General features: G+C 43.7%; 1 protein-coding gene across 1 annotated transcript in view; it reads right to left on the reverse strand.

The window, feature by feature from the left end:
- Positions 1-1,071: 1,071 nt before the first annotated feature.
- NLRP13 (NLR family pyrin domain containing 13) overlaps positions 1,072-27,570 on the reverse strand; it is a 41,611-nt gene continuing 15,112 nt past the window's right edge. Inside the window, exons 5-11 of the mRNA XM_010387055.2 lie at positions 19,760-21,347; positions 17,320-17,490; positions 14,094-14,258; positions 10,850-11,020; positions 7,657-7,827; positions 3,975-4,145; positions 1,072-1,246 (exon numbers count right to left, since the gene is read on the reverse strand). Coding sequence (XP_010385357.2) covers positions 1,072-1,246; positions 3,975-4,145; positions 7,657-7,827; positions 10,850-11,020; positions 14,094-14,258; positions 17,320-17,490; positions 19,760-21,347 — 2,612 coding nt within the window. The remainder of the gene's footprint in view (positions 1,247-3,974; positions 4,146-7,656; positions 7,828-10,849; positions 11,021-14,093; positions 14,259-17,319; positions 17,491-19,759; positions 21,348-27,570) is intronic.

A 27,570-nucleotide genomic window follows, 5' to 3' on the forward strand; every position in this document is an offset into this window, starting at 1 on the left:
CGATAATCATTAGCCCCATGTGGCTGTTAAGATTTAATTATTAGGTTGATGCAAAAGTAATTGCCCTTTTTGCCGTTAAAAGTGATGGCAAAACCATTAGTTTAAAACCACTGCATTAAAAATAATAGCAAACACCACAATTACATTGCACCAACTTAATAAAACTAAACATTTAAATTTATGTTAAAGAAAACAGGCCACTAGCCAGGAGCCATGGCTCACACCTATAATCCCAGCACTTTGGGAGGCTAAGGCAGGTGGATCACCTAAGGTCAGGAGTTCTAGACCAGCCTGGCCAACATGGTGAAACCCTGTCTCTACTAAAAATACAAGAACAACAATAAATTAGCCAGGTGTGATGGCATGCACCTGTAGTCCCAGCTACTGGGGAGGCTGAGGCAGGAGAATTGCTTGAACCAGGAGGAGGAGGTTGTAGTGAGCTGAGATCATATCACTGCACTCCAGCCTGGGTGATAGAATGAGACTTCATCTCAAAAAAAAAAAACAAAAAACAAAAAACACAACAGTCTGGGCACAGGGACTCACATCTGTAATCCCAGCACTTTGGGAGGCCAAGGCAGGTGGATCACCTGAGGTCAGGAGTTCAAGATAGCCTGGCCAACAAGGCAAAACCCTGTCTCTACAAAAATAAAAAAATTAGTTGATCATGGGGGCGGGCACATGTAACCCCAGTTACTTGGGAGGATGAGGCAGGAAAATTGCTTAAATCCAGGAGGTAGAGGTTATAGTGAGTCAAGATGACACCACTGCACTCTAACCTGGGTGACACAGTGAGACACTATCTCACAAAAGGAGAAAGAATAAAAGAAAACTACTAATTCAGTTCCCAGTCACACTAACCATGTTTCAAGTTCCCAATGATGAGATGCTGCTAGTGGCTACGTGGCAGGTGCACAGCATGGATAGATCACTCCCACTCTTACTGGAAGTTCCATTGGCCAGCACTGCCCGAGGAAGCTGACTGCAATGGAAACCTGACGCGTGCTCTAGAAGCCTAGTCAATCTAGTCTTGTCCCTGTAGGTTCTTGCCCGTGGAAAAGTCAGTGGGGATTACCCGAGTTTCTGCAGCCTGCATGTCGACTTTCTCAAAGCCTTACATAGCATCTTGACACCATCAGGATCCAATTCATTGCCTAGAAGGTTCAGATTGACCAGGCTTTTACTGCTGCTGAGAACCGAGGAGAGATGCTGGCAGCAAGCAGTTGTCACATTGCATTTTGCCAACCTAGGGCGGGCAGGAAGAAAGCATAACAGATAATCCTCTGAGACTGGGAAGTTAGAAAAGAGATATCACATCTACAGGAAAACTATTACTAAAACAGACTGCTTAAGAGTGGAGCACTTGCCCCGGCGTGGTGGCTCATGCCTGTAATCCCAGCACTTTGGGAGGCTGAGGTGGGCGGATCATGAGGTCAAGAGATCAAGACCATCCTGGCCAACGTGGTGAAATCCCCTCTCTATTAAAAATACAAAAATTAGCCAGGCATGTTGGCACGTATCTGTAGTTGCAGCTACTCAGGAGGCTGAGGTAGGAGAATTGCTTGAACCCAGGAGGTAGAAGTTGCAGTGAGCTGAGGTCACACCACTGCACTCCAGCCTGGTGACAGCAAGATTCTGTCTTTTGAAAAAAAAAGGGCTGGGTGGGTGCAGTGACTCACACCTGTAATCCCAGCATTTTGGGAGGCCGAGGTGGGTGGATCACAAGGGTCAGGAGTTCAACACCAGCCTGGACAAGATGGTAAAACCCTGTCTCTACTACAAAAAAATACAAAAATTAGCTGGGTGTAGTAGTGTGCGCCTGTAATCCAATCCTAGCTGCTCGGGAGGCTGAGGCAGAGAATTGCTTGAGCCCGGGAGACGGAAGTTGCAGTGAGCCGAGATTGCCCCACTGCACTCCAGCCTGGGCAACAGAGTGAGACTCCATCTCACAAAAAAAAAAAAAAAAAAAAAAAAAAAAAAACAAAAACAAAAAAAAAAAAAAACAGAAAAAAAAAAAAAGTGGAGTACTTATTCCATGCTGGTCACCTTTTAAATACTGACACGTAACTCATCTAACCCATCCATCAATCCTATCAAAGGCAGATACTATTTTAAACTGTATTTGATTGAGGAGGAAACAAAAATTTAACCTGCCAGAATGTGAAACAAACCATTTTAGTATACAATGGATATGAGTTTATTAGATCTCTGAAAACTGAAATAGCACTCTTATTCCTGATTTCCACTTTTTTTCATCTGATTTCTAAATTCAACAATACAAAATTTGAACATTTCGGTTGGCTAGCTACTAGAAACACAAAGTACATTAGATCAGTTTAACACATCAGGAATCTCCACCTGAGTTTCATAAATAACTATGACACGCTGGCCAGGCACAGTGACTCATGTCAGTAATTTCAACACTTTGGGAGACTGAGGCAGGCAGACCACTTGAGCTCAGGAGTTTGAGACCAGCCTGGGCAACATGGTGAAACCTCATCTCTATAATAAATAGAAAAAAATAGGCGAGTGTGGTAACCTGCACCTGTTGTCCCAGCTCCTCAGGAGGCTGAGGTGAAAAGATTGCTTGAGCCCAGGAGGCAGAGGTTGCACTGAGCTGAGATCACAACACTGCACTCCAGCCTGGGTGAGAGTGAGAGACCTCATCTTTAAAAAAACAAACAAACAAACAATAAAGCCCTTCTTTTAGAAAGAAAAAGGTCAGAGTGAGTCTCTCTCTTAAGGAAATAGTTCAGTAACTTGCTTCATTAACTGATTTTTTTTTTTTTGAAGACGAACTTGGTTCAGAATGCATTTATGCCAAACTATCTTAAATTTGGCACTGCAGATACCATTAACCTAATCATGTCTCTTTCAGGCCTATGAGAGAACAACTCTAGTTTATGTTTAAACCAATGATTATTTGTGGTGTCTATAGAGTAGATTTAACCATCTCTGAATAGAGGTTTGAGGTGGCTGGTAAACCCCAACAACGCTGGAGGTGGTTTACAGTTTGAGTCGGTTCATTTGATACTAACAAATCCTAACACACCTTTTCAGAAAACATCACTGAGCTATTGTGTTAACGAGCCCTGGAACCACTCCCTACATGAGAAATGGCTGTCGTTTAAGCCACATTTAGCAAAATCTCCTACGTTTCAGAGCAACTCATCTGAGTCTGCTGAGTCTACATTGCATAACGGTTAACAACCGTGAAGTGGAGATGCACAGTGTGGAGAGAGCAGGCTGCACCCACCCGCCAGTACCTGGCACCCACCGTGGACAGATTGGGAGGAATAATACTTGCAGTGTACCGAGGATAGTGGTAACAAGAGTAAAACGCTTCTCTAAACGCGAAAAACTTCAAGCTTACCATCTAGCAGGAGAGATTTCTTTTTTGTTTGTTTGTTTGTTTATTTTTTGAGATGGATTTTCACTCTTGTCTCCCAGGCTGGAGTGCAGTGGCACGATCTTGGCTCCCCGCAACCTCCACCTCCTGGGTTCAAGCAATTCTCCTGCCTCAGCCTCCTGAGTAGCTGGGATTACAGGTGCCCACACCTCTACACCTGGCTAATTTTTGTGTTTTTTAGTAGAGACAGGGTTTCACCACGTTGGCCAGGCTGGTCTTGAACGCCTGACCTCAGGTGATCCACCCACCTCAACCTCATCGTATGCTAGGATTACAGGCATGAGCCGCTGCTCCCGGCTAATTTGAGTATTTTTAGTAGAGATGGGGTTTCTCCATGTTGGCCAGGCTGCTCTCGAACTCCTGACCTCAGGTGATCTGCCCACCTTGGCCTCCCAAAGTGCTGGGATTACAGGCGTGAGCCATCACACCCAGCCGAGACTTATTAGAGGAAGGCTTGTCCTTACTTTGTCTCACTTTCTAACCACTGATGGGATCCTGTCATTTTATCTCCATACCCGCAAACATAGGGAAGGGAGACTCTGCGAGGAGAACAGCATCAACTCACCCAAGTGTGTGCAACGCACGATGTGAAGGTTTCAGAGCCTCACACAGTAGCTTCACTCCATCATCCTGAAGATCATTTTGTCCCAAATCCAAGATTTTCACGTTATGATTATGCCTGAGGGCATTAGCCAGCTCTTGACAGCCCTCTCTTGTGAAAGAACAACCTGACAAACTGCAAAATAAAAACGTACAAAAGGGGGGAAAGTATGGTGTCCTGAAGCTGTGCTGTGTTTACGCCTGCCCATCTCACGTCCAGGAAAAGGAGACACCGAAGCCAGACTGTTTACACCTGATCATCTCACGTCCAAGGAAAGGAGACACCCTGAAGCCAGACTGTTTACACCCGCCCATCTCACGTCCAAGGCAAGGAGACACCCTGAAGCCAGACTGTTTACACCTGCCCGTCTCACGTCCAAGGAAAGGAGACACCCTGAAGCCAGACTGTTTACACCTGCCCGTCTCACGTCCAAGGCAAGGAGACATCCTGAAGCCAGACTGTTTACACCCTCCCATCTCACGTCCAAGGAAAGGAAACACCCTGAAGCCAGACTGTTTACACCTGCCCATCTCACGTCCAAGGAAAGGAGACACCCTGAAGCCAGACTGTTTACACCCGCCCATCTCACGTCCAAGGAAAGGAGACACCCTGAAGCCAGACTGTTTACACCCGCCCATCTCACGTCCAAGGAAAGGAGACACCCTGAAGCCAGACTGTTTACACCTGCCTGTCTCACATCCAAGGCAAGGAGACACCCTGAAGCCAGACTGTTTACACCTGCCCGTCTCACGTCCAAGGAAAGGAGACATCCTGAAGCCAGACTGTTTACACCTGCCCGTCTCATGTCCAAGGAAAGGAGACACCCTGAAGCCAGACTGTTTACACCCTCCCATCTCACATCCAAGGAAAGGAGACACCCTGAAGCCAGACTGTTTACACCTGCCTGTCTCATGTCTAAGGAAAGGAGACATCCTGAAGCCAGACTTCAGTCCCAAGCCTGAAATGAGGAGGAAGCGAGTCAGGAGGGCCGAGACACCTGCAGGTGCTCTGTTTGCCTGAGATAGAAAGAAAGCAGAGGGTACAGCAGTCCAGCCCTGTCCCTCCCACGCCCCCCGCAGGTGCATGAGTGTGAAGCGCCTCTCTGTGGTGGTTACCCCCCAGCACCCAGAGTTGGCTTGGTTATCACAGTGTACCATTCTCAGCCCTCGAGCTCAACAGTTGAGCTGAAGATACCAGGAATCTCCTATAATGGCAGGTCTGAATTTCCCAGAATAAATTACTATACCATAATAAGTTCAAGATAGTTAATCCAGGTGACTATTTGGAGAAAATATGGGATGAGGTGGGGAGGGATGAGGAGAGGAGGGACAAGGAAGAGACAGGAGGAGAGAGAAGAACATTGGAAGGCTGATACCCTTATGCAGAGAAGGCGCATGGCAATCCAAAATCCTTAAACCCCCTCTTCCCTGCAAAAAAAGGTTTGGCCGGGTGTGGTGGCTCATGCCTGTAATCCCACCACTTTGGGAGGCCGAGGCAGGTGGATCACGAGGTCAGGAGATTGAGACCAGCCTGCCCAACATGGTGAAACCCTGTCTCTACAAAAAATACAAAAATTATCCAGGCATGGTGGCAGGCGCCTGTAATCCCAGCTACTCGGGAGGCTGAGGCAGGAGAATCGCTTAAATCCGGGAGGCGGAGGTTGCACTAAGCCGAGATTGTGCCACTGCACTCCAGCCTGGGCAGCAGAGCAAGAGTCCGTCTCAAAACAATAAATAAATAAATAAATAAATAAATAAATAAATAAATAAATAAATAAAAATAAAAACAGTTTTGACTATGTGAACAATGTCCATGTGGCTAAATCCTCAAAGGCCAAGTGTAAGAGAACTGCCAGCCTGATAAATGATACATGCAAATCAAACCAAAGACAGTCAGCTCTCCCTAGAGTTTAGACATGGTGGTCAAAGGGTACAAAAATCTCAGCAGGAATATGATTTTTTTTTTTGAGATCTATTGCATGTCATGGTGAATGTACTTAATAGAACATGGTACCTTTCAAAATTGCAAACATAATTTCAAATATTGTCACCACAAAAAAGTATTTGAGGCGATGGACACGTTAACTAACTTAATTATTCCACTTTGTATTCATAATTGTAACACTTTGCACACCCAAAACATATACAGATGGTAAATTTACAATAAAAAGATTAAGCTTCTAAAAACAAAGAATTCCCTATATGTGAGTAGGGAAAAAAGCAATGCAACTGGTTAAAAAAAAAAAAAAAAAAAAAAAAAGTTTTTATCAATGGTTGTCAGCATTTGAAAACATACTCAACTTCATTCTTATGTTATAAATGCAGATGCAAATATAAAACTACTTTGTGTTTACAAAGGAAGAGATATCACCCACAGGATGGATGGGCCTCCAAATCATCTTAGAGGGAGAAATTAGTTCAACCATTGTGGAAGACAGTGTGGTCATTCTTCACTCTAGAACCAGAAATCCCATTTGACCCAGCAATCCCATTACTGAGTGTTGGTGAAGCTTTAATCAAAGGAGATAGGTCATAAATCAGTAATTGTTGAAGTTTGAGCATGGATTGGAGTATATGCTCTTCTCTCTACTCTTGGTTTCAAATTCCCCTGGAAGAATAAAAAATCCATTGACCGGCCAGGTGCGGTGGCTCACGTCTTGGTACACGCTAGATCACACATCACCAGCACCCAGTAAAAACCCTGGGCAGAGGGTCTCCAATGGGCTGCCCTGGTAGACTGCACTTGGCATGATTGCCACAGCTGGTGGCCGGAGGAATTGTGTGTCTTGTGTGATGTTGGAAATAAAGCTTGGAATCTTAAGGAAAATGAGCACTCAGACAAAGGAGTTCTCAGCCAAGCCAATTTACTTCTGCCCAGAGGGATCCTTCTCTTTGGCCAGTCACCCGGAGAGCACCCAGAACAAAGGAAAATGAAAGTTTTTATCCGTGATGCAAATCCTGACCCCGTGCCCTTTCCCCATTGGCTGGGGTCAAACTGCACAATCTAAACTAGACCTGATTGGCTAAACATGTGAATGTTCTCTTAGATAATGTGGGCCCGTAAGGGAGAAAGGGGAGAAGGCAAAGAAGTCTTCTGCGATGAGCTAGAGAGCGAGTTTTCTTCCCAAATAAGGAAAGGAATGTGAGCGAATACTGAGAAGCCGCTGGTGCCTGAACATGTAAAGGCAGAAAGAAAAAGAAGAAAAGGGAAGGAGAGGGGTACTGTGGATTAAAGAATAAAGGATTGATCAGGCTATTTGAAGAGAAACGTGTCACATCCCACATGTAACTACATGGGGAAGAGGACTCTTGGGAGCTTATGTCTGGTTTCCTCTGGACTCTGTCCCAAGTCCCTTTCTCTTTGCTACCCTGATGAAGTGTAGCCGTGAATACAACTCCGGACTGAATCCCGAGTCCTCCCATTGAAACATCAAACCTGGGGGCTGGTCTCGAGGTCCCCCGGACACATACACATTCACAGTCATCCCACTTTCCCCATCCCACACCCCCAACAAAACCAGAAGCTCCTCTATGGCAAAGAGTTCGTCCACACCTCACTCAAACCCCATCAGGAACTCAGGCATGGGTGAGTCAATTCCCATCGCTCTCCTCCAGCCACTCACTGAGAGGGAGCCAAGAAAACTTACTTCAGGCTCTGCAGGTTACAATCCGGGTGACCCAAGGCCTCACACAGGAACTTGACTCCCTCATCTCCCAGGCGGTTCTTGCTCAGATTTAGGTGTGCCAGGCTCCTGTTCTGCAGGAGAGCATCTGACAAGTACCTGCAACTGGGTGCTCCCAGCTGGCAAAACCAGAGCCTGCAGGGTGAGAGCCACAGAGCCGGATGCTCAGGGAAGCAGCCCAGATGGAGGCTCCCGGGGCACAGCCTCAGGCCGCCTCCGAGTCTACACATGCAGCAGCTCCCTGGACCACGTGGCCTTTCTTTTCCGCTGGACACCAACCCAGTCTATGCTAGTACCTTGCGTATCATAACCCTCCCTCGGTCCAGGTTTCTACAGTGGGCACATTAAGTGTGTGCTTCTCATTAGTGATTGGTTTAGGAAAAAAGAGAGAAAAAACTTTCAAGGCTCCAAGGTTCTGGAGCCAGTTGGGCACGGGTCCAAATGGGCTTGTCTGTCAGCAGCTAGGAGACCCTCAACAAGCTCCTGCACTCTTTTCAGCCTTCATTGCCTTCCAAAGTGCAGTAGGATGGTCTAGCAGAGAGCTGCCAGTGAGCCCATGAGCAGTGCATGTGCTTGGGATGGCACTTGGCAAACAGGCAGTGTGCAGGTTATAGAAGATTATTATGTCACTAATAGAGATGGCATATGTTAGATATGTATGTATTGCATAATATGTTTGTGTTAACATGTAAGTTTTAAAATATATGTAGTTATATACTATCATACATTAATATATTAAATATTAACTATATTACATATATAATACACATATTATATAATATATATCACTAAAATATATAATGAAATATGTTACAATTATACATGTATATACATATAATTACAATAAATTATAAATTATAATTTAATTTGTTATAATATATTATAATTAGTTGTAATTATATAATTACAATAATTGGTTAAAATTACAATATGTAATTATGTGTGTATGATGTTATAATGGGTAGAATTAACACAATTATAATTAATTATTATTAGGGTTATAGTTATATTAAGGTTCTACTACTAATTATAATAATAATGGTGTTACAGTTCTACGCATATTATCATACACATAATTACACACATGTATGATTAACTCACATTATACATATGAATCACCTATCGATATTCCTTTTTTTTTTTTTTTTTTTTAGAGGGAGTCTCGCTCTGCCGCCCAGGCTGGAGTGCAGTGGCCCGATCTCAGCTCACTGCAAGCTCCGCCTCCCAGGTTTACGCCATTCTCCTGCCTCAGCCTCCCGAGTAGCTGGGACTACAGGCGCCCGCCACATCGCCCGGCTAGTTTTTTGTATTTTTTTAGTAGAGACGGGGTTTCACCGTGTTAGCCAGGATGGTCTCGATCTCCTGACCTCGTGATCCACCCGTCTCGGCCTCCCAAAGTGCTGGGATTACAGGCTTGAGCCACCGCACCCGGCCGATATTCCTGTTCTTGCAGACTCAGTGCTCAGTGGGCACTGGCCCTTTGCTCCTTTGCCAGTTCAGAGTCCGTGGTTCTCCAGGATCATGAACTTGGTGACACCTAAAGGCCCTTGGCCTTTCTGTTTTTTATACTCAGTCTCAGGAAGTTGTACAGTCTGCAAAACCCAGCTTTCCCTCTATTCCACACCTGCACCACAGCAGCACAATGCAGCTAGAGAAGAGGAGATCTAAAGAATCTCACGATGTGTCCACACTGTATGGGGTCTCTCATCCTCACACAGCAATCCTCTGGATTCCCGCAGTCCTGCCTACAACTGCTCACATAACATCTCTGCGTGGTTATTCGATAGGTATCTCAAGCTCCTATATCCCCAACCCAAACTCTTTTCACCCCGACCCAGCTCTGCCCCCAATCTTCCCTGTGTTGGAGAATGATCCCATCCTTTACCTAGCTGCCAACCTCACCCTTTGGGAGGTATTCTTGGTACCCTCCCTCCTAAACTACCTTGAATCTATCAGCAAACCCCATTGGTTCTACCTTCCCATCTATCCTGAAATCCTATAACCTCCCCATGGGCCACTCTCTCCTGGTCGATAGGAGTCCCATCTCTTGCTCATACTGGTATTTTTGTCCCGACTGTAGTCTACCTGTCAACAGCGGCCTGCACGATCTTTCAAAGTAGGTCAGATTAAGGTCATGTCCCACTTCCAATCCAAGGATGACTTTCTATCTCACCCCAGACAAAACAGATTCTTACACAGCCCAGCATGTCCCAGGCACCTCCATCTCCTCCCACTATCACCCTCACTCACTTTACTCCAACCATGCTATCTTCCTCATTGTTCTTCCAACATACTGTGCTCATTCCAACCTCACACCTTTTTTTGAGACAGAGTCTCACTGTCGTCCAGGCTGGAGTGCAGTGGTGCAATCTCTGCTCACTGCAACCTCCAACTCCTGGGTTCAAGCAATTCTCCTTCCTCAGCCTCCTGAGAAGCAGGGATTACAGGCACATGCCACACACCCAGCTAATTTTTTTGTGTATTTTTAGTAGGGATGGGGTTTCACCATGTTGGTCAGGCTGGTCTTAAACTCCTGACCTCGTGATCTGCCTGCCTCAGCCTCCCAAAGTGCTGGGATTACAGGCACAAGCCACCGTGCCCGGCCCAACCTCAGGCCTTTCACTCTGCTGTTCCTTCTCTGCATACTGCTGCCTCCCCTTGCTTCATCTGAGTCTCTAATTTTAGTATCACCTCTTCAAATGGGTTGGTGAGAGAAGACCCTGCTGGGAAATCAACCCCATCCCTGTCATTCTATTCTCGTTCTACTTTGTTTTTCTTTATATCTATTGTTTTGTTTTTATATGTCACTCATGAAACTGTATCTTCCACATGGGCAGGAAGTAAATGTCATATCTACCACCCCAGCCTTGAGGCCTTGTTCTCTCTCTGCTAAGAGCTCACATATGGGTTGACCAAAAAATTCATTATTTCCTGGGGTCCTTGTGGAAATTAATTTTCTTGGCATAAACTCTAGAGATGGAATCAAAAGATCTAGGATGCTACTCAGAATCTGTTTTAGAGCAATTCCTGGCACACAGTAATTACTCAGTGAATGTTACTTTTTAATAATGTAAATAGATAGCAGATGAAGAAACCATTATTCTTGATATCTGTGCCCATAGAGTCATTTCTAGAAACGGAACCAGGGAAAACTTACTCCAGTCTCTCTAAGGCACACTTGGGGTGAGTCAGGGCCGCACACAACAGCTTGATGCCATCATCTTGGAGCTGATTAAATCCCAGGCACAATCGAGTTACGTGTTGGATGCTGGTGAGAAACAAGGCCAGGTCCTGACAGCTGGCCGCCGACAGGTTACATTTCTCCAGGCTGTGGAAGTTGCGGGTACAAGGTGAGCCTCAGCCATGATGCTCAGGTTCCTCTACTTTTCTCTCTCAACCCCTTAACCCCCGAGACCCAAACGTTATGGGAAGATTAAATTGGAGAAAGAACAAAAGCTTAAAGGAGAAAAAGGGCCAGGCGCAGTGGCTCACGCCTGTAATCCCAGCAGTTTGGGAGGCCAAGGCAGGCGGATCACCTGAGGTCAAGAGTTCAAGAGCAGCCTGGCCAACATGGTGAAACCTCATCTCTACTTAAAAAAAAAAAAAAAAAGAGGCTGGGCATGGTGGCAGGCACCTGTAGTCCCAGCTACTCAGAAAGGCTGAGGCAGGAGAACTGCTTGAACCCCAAGAGGTGGAGGGTGCGGTGAGCCAAGATTGCACCACTGCACTCCAGCCTGGGTGACAGAGGGAGGCTCCATCTCAAAAAAAAAAAAAAAAAAAAAAGTGAGCCAAGGTAGGATTTTCTCAGCCCTGTTGAGGTGTGGGCTGGATCACACTTAGTTGCAGAATGACAGGACCACCTTGTGCATTACAGGATGTCAGTAATAACCAGCCTTTACCCACTAGGTGTTACCCACTAGTAGCATCCCCCGCACCATCGGGACAACCAAATATGTTGTCCACACATGGCCAGATATCCCCTGGGGGAAAAAATCAAATCATCCCCAGTTTCAACTAATTTAATAGAATCCAGTTGAAAACCCCTAGATCTGGGGAGGATCAAAGAAGCCTAAGGAGATTATGCAAAGAAAGGCTGCCGGGTGAGATAGCTATGATCAAAGTGAGGGGAAAGCTGGCTGGAACTGAGACCTAAGGTGGTGGGAAGGAAGAAGAGGCCAGGCGCAGTGGCTCATGCCTGGAATCCCAGCACCTTGGGAGGCCAAGGCGGGTGGATCAACTGAGGTCAGGAGTTGGAGACCAGCCTGGCCAACATGGTAAAACCCCATCTGTACTAAAATTACAAAAATTAGCTGGGGATGGTGGTGTGTGCCTGTAATTCCAGTTATTCTGGAGGCTGAGGTGGGAGAACTGCTCGAACCCAGGAGGTGGAGGTTGCAGTGAGCTGAGATTATGCCACTATACTCCAGCCTAGGAGACACAGTGAGACTCCATCTCAAAAAAAAAAAAAAAAAAAGGATAGACGACCAATAGACAGGCAGAGAGACAGACAGAAACAGAGACAGAAAGAGAGACAGAGACAGACAGACAGAAAGAGATATAGAGAGATACAGAAATAGAGACAGAGAGAGAGACAGAGAGAGAGATAGAGATAGAGAGATACATAGAGAGAGAAAAAGAGAGAGAGATAGAGGGATAGAGAGATAAAAAGAGAGAAAAAGGATAGAGATAGAAAGAGATAGAGTGATAGAAAGACAGACATAGATAGATAGATAGATAGATAGATAGATAGATAGATAGATAGATAGATAGATAGAAAGAGAAACATAGATACATAGAAACATAGAAAGAGATAGAGATAGAAAGACAGAGATAGAGATAGAAGGGGATAGAAAGAGATAGAGATAGAAAAAGACAGAGATAGAGGTAGAAAGACAAAGAGATAGAGATAGAGATAGATAGAAAGGGATAGAAAGAGAAAGAGATAGAAAGAGAAAGAGATAGAGATAGAAAGAGATAGAGATAGAAAGAAAGAAAGGAAGGAAGGAAGAAAGAAAGAAATTAAGTATGTCAATGTGACAAGTAAAGAGTAGGGGGATCCCCGAGGTTCCCCAAAGCATACCCCACTGCCACCCCCGCTGTGCCACCCCAACTTGCAAGGAAGATGCTTTGAGAAGGCCGCAAGACTTACGACAGCTCCTTCAGGGGACACGTTGGTAGTGTGGAGGACTCCCTCAGGCTTTTCACATCAGAGAGATCATTGTCCCCCAGGCTGAGGAAGTTGAGACTCGTGTTCTCAGTGAGTTTGAGAAAGAGCTGACAAATCTGGTGGGTAAGGCCACAGGACTCCAACCTATCACAGAGACCCCGAGACAGACCGTTACTCTTCAAAAGAGTGACCTGCATTTACAGACCCCCATGCTCCGTGAAGGAAAGCTTTCTCCCTCTGCCTCATCCCTTTCAGAGGTTGGATGGCCTACGTGTCAACGCTACTCAAAGTGTGGTCCATGATCCAGCAAGGGCAGCATGACATGTAGCCTGTTAGAAGTGCTCATTCTCAGGTCCCACCCCAAACGTGCAGGATCTCTGCAGTTGAGTTCCTGGAATCTGCATTTTTTTTTTTTTTTTTTGAGTTGGAATCTTGCTCTGTTGCCCAGGCTGGAGTGCAGTGGCACAATCTCGGCTCACTGCAACCTCTGCCTCCCAGGTTCAATCGATTCTCCTGCCTCAGCCTCCTGAGTAGCTGGGATTATAGGCATGTGCCACCATGCCCTACTAATTTTTGTATTTTTTAGTAGAGATGGGTTTCACCATGTTGGCCAGGCTGGTCTCAAATTCCTGACCTTGTGATCTGCCCACCTGGGCCTCCCAAAGTTCTGAGATTACAGGCATGAGCCACCGCACCTGGCCTGGAATCTGTATTTTAAAACACCCACTAGGTCGGGGCAGGCACAGTGACTCACGCCTGTAATCCCAGCACTCAAGAGGCCAAGGCAGGCAGATCGCTTGAGTCTAGGAGTTCAAGACCAGCCCAGGCAACATGGCAAAACCCCATCTCTACAAAAAGTAGAAAAATTCACTGGGTGTGGTGGCACACACCTGTGGTCCCAGCCACTCAGGGGCTGCGGTGGAAGGATTGCTTGAGCCAAGGAGGCAGTTGTTGCAGCAAGCGGAGATCGCATCACTACATTCCAGTGTGGGCAACAGAGTGAGACCCTGTCTCAAAAACAAAACAAAATAAAAAATAACCTCCCCCAATGTGAGGCTGATATACATTAAAATTTGAGAACCACTGCTCCACACATAGGAACATTTTCCTTTGCTCATATTTCTCTGTCTCCTTTTGCTAAAATGCTGAGTACTGTCAGCCCTCCCAATGGATCGTGGAAGCGAGGGGTGGTCTTGCAACCCCCCTTGACAGATCTAAGGAGCCAGAGACTTACCACAGATACTTGAGGTTGCAAGCTGAATGTTTCAAAGCTTTAAGAATCAGGGGGACAGTTGCTCCCAGCTTGTTAGAGCTGAAGTTCAGATGGGTCAGCTTGCTGTTACCCTGAAGGACAAGAATGAGGTCCTGCAGAACCCACTCGGGAGTTACCGATTTGCACCTGAGGAAGGGAAGGGACATGAAAGCTGGACTGGGGGAGAAGACTGGTTTCCAGCATCCCGTCTGCCTCCTCACCCTGCCTTCTACCACAAGCACTGCCAAGGTTATACAGGGTACACAAGGCATCTAAAACCACGGCTGAGCCATGGTACTGGACCTTGAAAATGAAAACTAATATATACTCCTCCCAAAAATCAGTAAACTCGGTTGCATGTACCAAGTGAGGAATCCCTCCCCTCCCTCTCCACCTCTCCTAGAGATCTGCCATGAAGACGTCCTGGGGCCACCTACTCTTCTAGGAGTACGTGTATTGTATGTGTGACCCCCCGCGACACACATACAATCCAGCCTAGAAAGAATAACTCAAGCCCAGCAAGAATCACTGTCTTGCATTTTCTTGAACTTCTTTCTCCTTATCTTGAGAACTAAATAAGACCAACATTTTAATATTAAAAGAAAAATTTAAAAAGACGACTGCCCAATCCCATTACTGGGTATATCCCCAAAGGAACATAAATCATTCTAATGTAAAGTCACATGCACATGTATGTTCATTGCAGCACTATTCACAATAGCAAAGACAGGAGATCAACCTAAATGCTCATCAATGATGGACTAAACAAGAAAATGGGGTACCTATACACCATGGAATACTATGCAGTCATAAAAAAGAATGAGATCATGTCCTTTACGAGAACATGGATGGAGCTGGAGGCCATCATCCTTAGGAAGCTAACGCAGGAACAGAAAACCAAATACTACATGTCCTCACTTATAAGTGGGAGCTAAATGGTGAGAACACATGGACACAGAGAGGAACACCAGATCCTGTTGGAAGGTGAAGAGTGGGAAAAGGCAGAGGATCAGGAAAAATAATTAATGGGTACTGGGATTAATATCTGGGTGATGAAATAATCTGTACCACAAACCCCATGACACACATTTACCTGTGTAACAAACATACACTTGTACCCATGAACTTAAATGTATTTTTAAAAAATAAATGAAAGCCACAGCCCCCTATGCCTGCCTCTCATGAGTTTGGTCCAGCTCACTTAGTACCACTGAGGTTTGAGGAAAATTCTGATCAAACCTTTCACTCTTAACCGGTTGAATCAATGCACGCATCTAGGCTTTAGACCTGGAAAAGTGAGACCTAATGGTGGTGGAAAACCAAGGTAGAATTCATTGGCCTAGATGCCAGATCATTCAAACAAATCCCACCTCAGATTCAATGCTATGCATTTCTCTATAGTTTTCTCTGCTTAATTGTTATGCAAGGTCCACCTCCATTTGCTCATTTCTTCCTATTTTCAAGCCAGATCTGAGACCCTGTCCCTCATTCCTCTTTGGATCATATTAGCAGGGGACCAATACGCTTCCGTCCACAGCTGTCCTCCAGCTCTGGAGAGGACACGCCCCCTGCTCACCTTTATTTTAAAAGGTTCTGTTTTTAATTCACATACTTTTTCCCTTTTCTGCAGCTCATCTTTCTCCATAATTCATCCCAGGACAAGCCTAGGAAACCCTGGTGTTGCCTCCAAGAGGAAGGACATACACATCAAATGCAGTGGTGTGCTGATAAACGTTACCCCTGCATCTCCAGGAAAAAAAAAAAAAAAAAGTCCTAATTTATAGCTTTGCCAATTTCTGTGGTGTAAATCCTCCAAGCCAGTCATGGCCAATTTCGAGCTGCCTACTTGCCGTCACTAAACAGAGTTACAAAGACAGGTACACACACAAGTGGCTCTCACCAGCTTGTAGGAGCTGGCTCCAACATGTCACTGGACAGAAATAAATGTCCAGAACTGGTAATAGAAGTGCTGACGGCCTCTTGATATCATTTGAATATCCTAAGTACATTCTCCTCATGGTGACTTCTATCTTGTTTTCTTGTCTTGGAATGTTTTCCCCCAGGTATCCACAGACACAGTCCCTCCTCCTTCCCTACATCGAGTCATGTCAATCTTCACCCAAATACGTTTTCAGTGAGGCCCTTTTGCCTTTCCTACCGAAAAAACGCAAGCCACCTTCCTCCTCACACATCCTTTCTGAACCCCCAGTTTTCTTCAGGAGATGCCACCCTCTTGGGTCCTATTCTGATCATTTTGTTTGCTTTCCTGACACAATGTAAGATCCCTGACAGCAGGAGCCATCTGTTGGCTTCACTGCTAGAACCTCCGAACTGAGAACAGAACCTGGCACACAGGAGACACCCGGTACTCACGGAAGGCAGCAGTGACTCATCAGACACTACCTACTGTTGCTTAAGACACGAAACAGTCTCAGACTACACGTGTCTGCAGCTCCTCTTGAATGCTTTGACTCCACCATACCCTTGAGGTTTTCTACTCCTTCAAATCCAGCTCAAAACAGCAGGACTGAGGCCCTAGGGAAAAATTACTTTGTCTACAGGTACCTCTAGCATGAGATCATTCGTGATAGATCAGCATTTTAAAATTTCAGCCTACTTTGCTTAAGTAGTAGTTTCATAAATACAAGCACAGTTTATTGTATCGTCCTGAGCACCTAGCTTGCCTTCTGGCAGACAGATAGCCAGAGGTTGGATGGCCTGCATGTCAACACTACTCTAAGTGTGGTCCACGATCCAGCAAGAGCAGCATGACATGGTAGCCTGTGAGAAGCGCTCATTCTCAGGTCCCACCCCAAACATGCGGGGTCTCTGCAGTTGAGCTCCTGGGAATCTTTTTTTTTTTTTTTTTTTTTTTTTTTTTTTGAGACAGTGTCTCACTCTGTCACCCAGGCTGGAGTGCAGTGCTGTGAACTCGGCTCACTGTAAGCTCCGCCTCCCAGATTTGCACCATTCTCCTGCCTCAGCCACCTGGATAGCTGGGACTACAGACGCCAACCACCAACCCCGGCTAATTTTTTGTATTTTTTAGCAGAGATGGGGTTTCACCATGTCAGCCAAGATGGTCTCGATCTCCTGACCTCATGATCCAGAGAAGTTGTACTTCTCAAAAGAGAAGTACTCATCAAAAGAGAGAAGGTGGGTGATTTTCCTAGGGTATCCTCTTGAGCTGCTGGCATCTCACACTTACGTCAGTTTCTGGACGTTGCATCTTGGATTTTTCAGTGCAAGACAGAGACCCTTCACAGAGGAAGCATGAAGTTTGCTGTTACTCAGGTCTAGCTCATGCAGATTCTCATTCGTGACCAATGTAGAACAAATACTGTTCCATGCGTGCATCCTGGAATCAACCTCGCTTGTCCTTCACGAGGGAGAGAGAGAACACCATAAGAGCAAATTAGCCTCAAGCAGCACCTGGAACACAATCTATGGGACACAGAAAGAAGCCCTAACAAAATTATTACAATTTTCCTAATGGGGCTGGGTGCAGTGGCTCACGCCTGTAATCCCACCACTTTGGGAGGCCAAGGCAGGAGGATCACTTGACATCTGGAGTTTGAGACCACCATGGCCAACATGGTGAAGCCCCGTCTCTACTAAAAATACAAAAATTAACCAGGCGTAGTGGTGCATGCCTGTAATCCCAGTTACTCGGGAGGCTGAGGCAGGAGAATGGCTTGAACCTGGGAGGTGGAGGTTGCAGTAAGCCGAGATCGCACCATTGCACTCCAGACTGGGTGACAGAGTGACACTCCATCTCAAAAAAAAAAAAAAAAAAAAAAAAAAAAGACCGGGCACGTTTGCTCACACCTGTAATCCCAGCACTTTGGGAGGCCAAGGTGGGCCGATTACAAGGTCAGGAGATCAAGATCATCCTGGCTAACACGGTGAAACCCCGTCTCTACTAAAAAATACAAAAAGTTAGCCAGGTATGGTGGCGGGCACCTGTAGTCCCAGCTACTCAGGAGGCTGAGGCAGGAGAATGGCGTGAACCCGGGAGGTGGAGGTTGCAGTGAGCTGAGATTGCGCCACTGCACTCCAGCCTGGGCGACAGAGCAAGACTCCGTCTCAAAAAAAAAAATTTCCTAATGTAATGGGCTCTGAATGTTATTAAAAGTAATCGAGTATTAAAGTCATAAATCAAGCTTTTTATTTCACAAGAGATGAGGGAAGTAAAATAGAAGAAACATTTCTTAAGTACCTAAAGGGTATATGCAGTCATACCCTGCAAGCCCACAGTTGCAGCACTGTTAAGAGTCATGTTTCCAGTTTTGGCGGGGGTGTGTGGGAATGGGGCAGGGGGGTTGTGAACACACATGTCCATTTTCAAATAAAGATTTCTGGGGCCCATCTCATATCTACTTAATCAGAATATCCCCAGGATAGGAATTGAAAACTGAAATCAATGTGCGGTTTAATGTCCCTGTACTCAGCCATCTGGGACGAAGCATACAGGCCTGTTTTTGTGCCAAATAATACTGGAATCGGACAAAACCACCTTCACTACCTGCTCCAGGAAAGAGCTGCTCTTGGTAGATAAGAGTAGGAGCCAACTTCCTGGCTTACTTACCCATGCTAATCCTCAACACTTGCTTCAAGACTCTGGCCTATCGATGCAAGGCAGTTATCTGAAACTCTGTTCAATCCAAACCAATTCTCTATCTTTCATTACCCACCCTAAAACTCACCCACCTTAAAAATCATCCAGCTCAGGTTCTAGAACTCTATACATGTCCTCTGACTTCCTGCTCCCGAGACATGACTAGACTCTGTAAGGTGTCGCTCTCTTACTGAAGTAAAAATAATAAGCTTAGTTTTGCAGGACCTCATTCTTGTCCTTCTGGGTTACAGCTGACCCATCTGAACTTCAGCTCTAATGAGCTGGGAATGACTGTCCCCCTGATTCTTAAAGCTTTGAGACACTCAGCTTACAACCTCAAGTATCTGTGGTAAGTCTTTGGCTCCCTAGATCTGTTGGGTGGGGGGCATGGGGGTTGCAAGACCACCCCTAGTTTCCATGATCCATTGGGAGGGTTGACAGCACTCGGCACTGTAGCAAAAGGAGACAGAGAAATGAGCAAAGGAAAATGTTCCTATGTGTGGAGCAGTGGTTCTCAAATTTTAATGTATATCAGCCTCACCTTGGGGGTGGTTATTCTTTATTTTATTTTTGAGACAGGCTCTCACTCTGTTGCCCAGGCTAGAGTGCAATGATGTGATCTCCACTCGCTGCAACCACTGCCTTTTTGGCTTAAGCAATCCTCCCACCACAGCCCCCGAGTGCCTGGGACTACAGGTGTGTGCCACCACACCCAACTAATAACCACTCAGTCATGGGCATTCAGTTACATACAAGTAGATGTCTTAGCACAATGCCTGGCACTTAAACCTTCCATATTATATGCCTAAGATATAAAGATCTCTCTGTAAGTAGATCAATTAAATTAGCTAGGAAACTAGATGATGCCTAAAGGACAATATTCTTTCAAGCTGGAGCTGCTCTAGACCATTTGGTCAGAAATAAGCATGAATACATAATGACAACACATCCCTGGTTTTGCATGAATGAATTTGTACAGAGCCTGAGAAAACAGGAGAAAGTTGAGAAAGAAATGGTTTGTAATACTCACTCCAGAATTTCCAAGTCCCTTTCAAGGATGTGACTGCCAACAGAAAGCCTTAGCTTATCTAACCTTTTACAGTGCTTTAGGCAAAATGAAGCAGCTTGGAGATCTTCGTCCCCCAGAATATTAAGGTCAACTTCAAAGATATGACCCAGCATCTTGTTCGCGAAGTCTTCCTCCTGGGACTCGTGTAGGCAGTGAAAAAGTTGTAGAACGTGAAATTGGAGAGAGGCACTTTCAGCCTTAACTAACTCTTCTCCCCACTTTAATAATTCCTCCGTTACCCTGGGAGACATTTTACAATGCAAAGTATCTTCCAGTTCTCTTGCTAGGTTTTTTTTTAAAAGACCGAAGAAGAACAGAACCACTGGAGTCCAGTAGGCTTCTTTGTTGAGCAAGACATCTCGCAGTAATATCTTCATCTCTTGTGGCTTTGTGGAATGGGGAAGGAGTTCTCTAGGTTCCTCTAGCACGAAGGACATGGCTGCAAAAAACTCCTGGAAACTTAGGTGGGTGAAAGTAATGCAATCCCTACAGTCGTTGCCTTTTTGAAGAATATTGAACTTGTAGAGACAATCAATGAAAGGCACTTCCAGGCCCTCGAGCTCAGTGTCTTCTCTGTCAAACGTGAAGTTCATAGACCACAGCCCCTCTTTGGCCAGATTGCAGAGGGCCCTCCATTGTCCTGGCCAGCTTTCATCTGCCAAATCCACCTCCGCTGTGGAGAACAAGTTGGAGAAAAAATAGGCATACAGACTGGTGGTGGTCTGTGTGATTGACTGGAGATCATAATACCTCACCTTCGACTGCTTCAGACAGGAACATACGGTCCAACACACCATGGGGGCACTGCAGGAATGAAGGAGATTTTCGTTTTTTCTTATCTGTTGCAGGATTTTCTCGACCTCCCTTGAGTCTTCAAAGTGTCTCATGAAATATACCCACAGGTCTTCCCCTGTGAACCCTGTAATTTGTACAAAGCAGGGATTCACTAACGAGGGCTTAAGATCTGTCACAAAACAGGTCTTGATCGTGATCAGTAAGGTAGCCAGGGGAACCAATTCTTTCTTCACCAAGCTGAGTAGGATTTTGGTCACCGGGAGCTCCTGGTACCAGTCTGTACACGGTGAGCCATCATCCAAGCTCTCAGAGCTTGGCTCAGATATGATTATTTCCTCAAAGCCATCAATAATAAACAGGAGCTTCTCTGGTTGAGACATGAACTCTTCAATGGGGGCATCAGAATCCGGCCAATCCAAAGAAATCAATTCAGCAAAGGTAGTTTCTTTCATGTACCTTATTTTATGGCAGCTGAGAAAGAAAACATAGGAGAATCTTTGCTGAAAGAGAACTCCATTTGCCCAGTGCAGCATAACCTGCATTGCCAAGGTGGTCTTCCCAACCCCTGCCCTCCCCACCAAGACTGTCGTCTGAGCCTGGGTTCTAGTCCTCTTAGGATCCAGCAGGCACTGCAGTTCCTCATGTTCACCCTCTGATGTATTACGGATATATACGTGATCTTTAGGCCAATCGATGTTGTCCCATGTCTCCAAAAGTTTAGCCTTCATCTTCTCTCTGTATTTTCTTCTGTGGTCTAGAGATGGGGAATGGGGGAGAACAATGGCAAGAATAAGTTTCAGAATTAGGAATGATTCAATTACAAAGTTCCTACCCCAAAGACTTGAATAAGACAAACCCTGCCTTCCCAGGTTTTGTGGGAATGCAGTGGTAGAAAGTTACAAAAGGAGGCTGAGGCAGGAGAACGGCGTGAACCTGGGAGGCGGAGCTTGCCGTGAGCCGAGATCGTGCCACTGCACTCCAGCCTGGGTGACAGAGTGAGACTCTGTCTCAAAAGAAAAAAAAGTTGCAAAAGTTGAAGATAGTTAAATAATTTGATGGTATATACAAATGAAAAATACAGAACAATGTAAGAGAGATCAAGAACACCTTTAGGAGAGGGCAGAGAAGGGATCATAGTGAGATGTCTCTTACTAGAGGAAAATACACTGAGAGTGGAGAAGAATCATCAGAAGAGAAGTCAGTCTGAAGTCCTTTCAGACAGGGTGGAAGGCCAAGGTGAATGCCTACCCAGAATTTTTTCTGCAAGCCCCTTGAGGGTGCCTACCCCATTCTCTGACCAGCTCAGAACCCCAGTAACACCTTCTAGCCAGTAGAGGGGACCCCATGAGCCCTCCTCACTCACCAGCTATCAGATTGTATCTCACTTCCTTGAAACACTTGAGGGCAACAACGGATTTGGGCAGATGAGAGTCCCCCACTCACTGAAGACTGACCCAACTCACTAGGGAACCGGTAACTGTAGAGCCTGCCAGTTTCCCAGGTCCCTGTGCCCATACAGCTTCAGCTGGTGAGGGCTTGGACTCTAGATTGCCCTGAAGATCATGGCTTTGTCTCTCCCATTCTTCCCATTCCTGGGTTTCTTCCCAAAATAACTACTGTGGGATCAGTCACAGCACAAGAGCCAGCATGTCTAGAGAGGCTGAGGTGAGGAGGGATTGAGCCTAGCTGTTCTTAGAGGCCTTCTGGGGCCTGTTAAGTATCCTGAGACAGAAATGAGCATTCTGGAGTACAGTGACCAAGGCACGTGGTAGGAGGCTGGATCATGAATATCTTTGCTTCAAAAACCAAGGAATGAGACACCTTAATTTTTTAAAGCTCTTGGTTTTGTAAAGAATAGATTATGATGCATCAGTGTAAGAAAGAAGGCAGGGAAAACAGGCAGAAAGCTACTACTATCTTCATCTAAGTGAAAGTGGGCACCTGGTAGACTAAAATGTATTCGTAGAATATACTCCATAAGGATATGTAACTATTACATATCTGTAAAAATATTAGGAATGAGTGGTAATCACCATTCTACTTTCTACTTCTATGAGTTTAAGTTTTTTAGATCCCATATATTAGTGAGATGGGGCTGTAATTGCCTTTTTGTGCCTGACTTATTTCATTTACCATAATATCCAGGTTCATCCATATAGTCACAAATGATAGAATTTCCTTCTTTTTAAAGGCTATATAGTATTCTTTTACATCTATAGGCCTTATTTTCTTTATCCATTCATCTGTTAATGGATACCTAGGTTGATTTCATATCTTGGCTATTTTGAATAGTGCTGCAATGAACATGGGAGTGAAAATCTCTCTGACATACTGATTTTTTCTTGCCAAGTGAAATAAGTCAGACACATAAAGACAAATGCCACTTGTATGTGGAATCTAAAAAAGTAAAATTCAGAAGTAGAGAGTAGAATGGTGATTACCAGAGGCTGGGGAAAAGGGTGGGAGAAGGAGAGAGGAAGAGGAGAAATTTTGAGCAAAGGGTACAAAGTTTCAGATAGACAAGAGGAATGAGTTCTGTGATGTATTGCATAGCAATGTAACTGTAGTTAATAACAATGTATTATATAGTTCAGCATTTCAGAGAGAATAGATTTTAAGTGTTCTCACCACAAAGAAAAAGTAAGTGTTGTGGATTGAGGAGGTTCGAGATGGCTGACTAGAGACATTGGGTGCCAGTTCTTAGAACCAAACTTACAAATAGGTAATTACAACCATGTGTGGTAGCTCATGCCTGTAATCCCAGCACTTTGGGAGGCCGAGGCAGGTGGATCACCTGAGGTCAGGAGTTCAAGACCAGCCTGACCAACATGGTGAAACCCCGTCTCTACTAAAAATACAACAAGTAGCCAGGCATGGTGGCACACACCTGTAATCCCAGCTACTCAGGAGGCTGAGGCAGGAGAATCACTTTAACCAGGGAGGCGGAGGTTGCAGCAAGCCAAGATCATACCACTATACTCCAGCCTAGGCAATGGGGCAAGACTGTCTCAAAAACAAACAAAACAAATAGATAATCACAATTCAAATAGAGTATCAGGAGAGAATACTCGAGCCCAACAGAGAACTCATAAGAAGAAGCTGGGGCACAGAAAAAGGAAGAAAGGCCAACTTGGCCAGCAGAGATCAGCTAGGATAGGCTTGCTTTGTCCAGCTGCACCCAACTTCACTACCACCCCTCCATGACTGATCATGAAGCCCGAGCCACTATGCATTCCACAGATCAGCCCATTGCCTGATGCACAAGAAAGTTTCTCCTGGTGAACAAAGATCAAGCATAAAAGCTACTGCAACTGCTGCAGCTGGCTCTAACCTGCAAGGGTCATGTACTGGACTAGATGTCAAACTACACAACCCAATACAAAAGCTGCTGACACAAGTAAACAGTGCTTGGGAACCAGATAAGCTTCAAGACCTCACTAACCTGGCTCCACAGGAGACCAAGAGCCTACGCACACACCTAGTAAACCACTACTAAAACCACATTTAGAAAGCCACTGCACTAATACTGTCTATAACCAAGGAATTCATACAGTCTTTGTCAATGAAAGCACTCAGAAAAGCCAAATGACCCTACTAAACATACGTTATAGTCACATCCTCAAGGGAAAAAAATAGTCCCATCTAAAGAGTAAATGCAAAAATAAGAAGTGATAGTTTCTTCATGTAAGAAACTAGTGTACAATTCTTGGCATATGAAAAAACCCAGGGTGTTATGACACCCCCAAAGGATTGTACTAACTCTCTAGCAATGGATCCTAACCAATGGACCCTAACCAAAATGAAAATGTAAAAAATGCCAGATCAATAATTTAAAATATTTTAAAGAAGTTCAGTGAGATCCAAGAGAAGTCATAAAATCTGTACAAATAAATCAGAAAATAAATTCAGGATATGAATGAGAAATTCACCAAAGAGACTTTTGAGAGAAAAATAAAATAAAACTTCTGGAAGTGAAAATTCATTGAAGTTACAAAATATAGCTGAAACTTTCAACAATAGATTAGACAAAGAAGCGGAAAGAATCTCAGAACTTGAAGGTCTTTCAAATTAATTTAGTCAGACAAAAATAAACAAGATTTTAAAAAATGAACAAAGCCTTCTAAAGGTATGGGACTACATACAATGTCTGGACCTATGAATCATAGGTATTCCTGAGGGAGAAGAAAAAGCAAAAAGTTTTAAAAACCTGTTGTGGTAATAACTGAGAAAAACTTCCCTACTCTGGCAAGAGATCTAGGCATCCTGATATAAGAGGCTTAATGAACTCCAAAAAAAATGCATTGCAAGTAGGTCCTCACTATGATATTTATTCATCAGACTAAGTGTAATGTAAAGGAAAAAAACCTCCTAAAATCAATAAGAGAAAAGAATCTAGTCACCTATGAAGCAAATCCCATCAGACTAACAGCAGACTTCTCAGCAGAAAACTTACAAGCTAGAAGGAATTGGAATTCTATTTTCAAAGGTGTTTTGTTTAAAGAAATAAAAACTGGTATCCCAAAGTTATTGTATCCTCTACAATAAGCTTTATAAATAAATAAATAAAGTCTTTCTCAGACAAGCAAACAGTGAGGGAATTTGTCACCACTAGACTTGTACTACACAAGATACCGGAAGGAGTTCTAAACATGGAAATAAAAGGTTGATACTTGCCATCATAAAAATACACAAAAGTATAGAATACACCAGTCTTATAAAGCAATTACACAAAGGAGAAAGAAAGAAATCAAATGATAGCATGACAGAATTCCATCAAATCACAAAGAAAAGGAACAACAACAAAAAAATCTGCAAAGCAACTAGAAATCAACGTTGTAACTGGAAAAAAGATCATATATCAAGATTAACCTTCAACATACATGGATTAAATGCTCTTCTTAAAAGATACAAACTGGAGGAATAGATTTTAAAACATAAGCCAAATATATGTTGCTTTAAAAAAAAAAACTCATCTTACTTCACTATAGACTGAAGGTAAAAGGCTAGAAAAAGATTCCACTTTTCCCCCTTTGCTTCACAAAAAGCAAACTGGAGTAGCTATACTTATATTAATTGAAAGAGACTTTCAACCAGCAATAGTTTAAGAAAAGGCAAAGAAGGTTATTATATAATGATGAAAGGATCAATTCAAGAAGATATAACAATCCTAAATATATATACATCCATATCAGAGTACCTAGATTCATAAAACAAATACTAGACCTAAAGACAGAAAAACAATAATAGTGGGAGACTTCGACACCCCACTAACAGCACTAGACAGATCAAGACAGAAAAATCAATAAAGGAAGTCTGAATTTAAATTGGACTTTAGACCAAATGAACCTAACACACATTTACAGAACCTTCTACTCAACAACTGCAGAATACACATTCTTTTCATCAGTGCATGGAACATTCCTTGAAATAGACCATATGTTAGGCTACAAAAGAAGGCTCAATAAATTTTTTAAAAATTGAAATTGTATCAAGTATCTTCTCAGACTACAGTGAAATAAAACTAGAAATCAATTTCAAGACAAACTCCCGAAACCATGCAAATGCATGGAAATTAAACAACTGCTCCTAAACAATCTTTAGGTCAATGACAAAATTAAGACAGAAATTAAGTTTTTTGAAACTAAAATGGAGACACATCAAAACCTCTGATACAGCAAAATCAGTTTTAAGAAGTTTATAACATTAAATGCTTACATTAAAAAAAAAAAAATACAAATTAACAACCTAACAATGCAACTCAAAGAAAAAGAGTAAGAACAAATCAAACCCAAAGCTAGAAGAAAAATAACAAATCAGAGCAGAAATAGAGACCAAAAAAACAATACAAAGGATCAATAGAACCAAAGGTTGGTTACTTTAAAAGATAAACAAGATTGATAGATGGCTAGCTACACTAACTAATGAATGAAGAGAAGATTAAACAAACTCAATCAGAAATGAAGAAGGAAACATTACAACTGATACCACAGAAATACAGAAGATCAGAGACTACTACGGACAACTCTATACTCAAACTAAAAAACGAAGAAGGAATAAATTTCTGGGAATATACAACCTACCAAGATTGAATCAAGAATATAAATCCTGAACAGATCAAAAACAAGGAGTGAGTGAATCAGTAATTTTTTAAAAAATTAACAAAAAAATCCCAGTACCAGATGTATTTCACAACCAAAATTGTACAAGACATACAAAAAAGAACCGGTACCAATCCTACTGAAACTGTTGCAGAAAAAAAAGTTGAAGAGGAGGGAGTACCCGCTAACTCCTTCTATGAAGCCAGTATCATCCTGATACCAAAGCTCAACAAGGACACAAAAAGACAACTACAGACCACTATCCCTGATAAACATAAGTGTAAAAATCTTCAACAATACCAGAAAACTGAATCCAACAACACATAAAAAATATACCATGACCAAGTAGGTTTTAATCTAGGAATACAAGGACGGTTCAACACGCACAAATCAATAAATGTGATTCACCACATAAACAGAATTAAAAACAAAACTATATGATCATCTCCACAGATGCATAGAAGCATTTGGTAAGATTCAGCATCCCTTCATTAAAAACCCTCAACAAACTAAGCTTCAAAGGAACATATGTCAAATTAATAAAAGCCATATATGACAAACCCACAACCCACATTATACTGAATGTGAAAAAGTTGAAAACAGTCTCCCCAAGAACTGAAACAAGACAAGGATGCCGACTTTCGCCACTCCTATTCAACACAGTACTGACAGTCATAGAGCAATCAGGCAAGAGAAAGAAATAAAAGGTATCTAAATTGCAAAGGAAGAAGCCAAATTATCTGTTGATAATATGATCTTATATCTAGAAAACGCTAAAAACTCCTTCAAAAGACTCTTAGATTTGATAAATGAATTCATAGAGTTTTAGTATTAAAACAAATCAATGTAAAAATATCAGTAGCCTTTCTATACACCATA

Source organism: Rhinopithecus roxellana, chromosome 12 (genome assembly GCF_007565055.1).
Source record: "Rhinopithecus roxellana isolate Shanxi Qingling chromosome 12, ASM756505v1, whole genome shotgun sequence".
NCBI lineage: Eukaryota > Metazoa > Chordata > Mammalia > Primates > Cercopithecidae > Rhinopithecus > Rhinopithecus roxellana.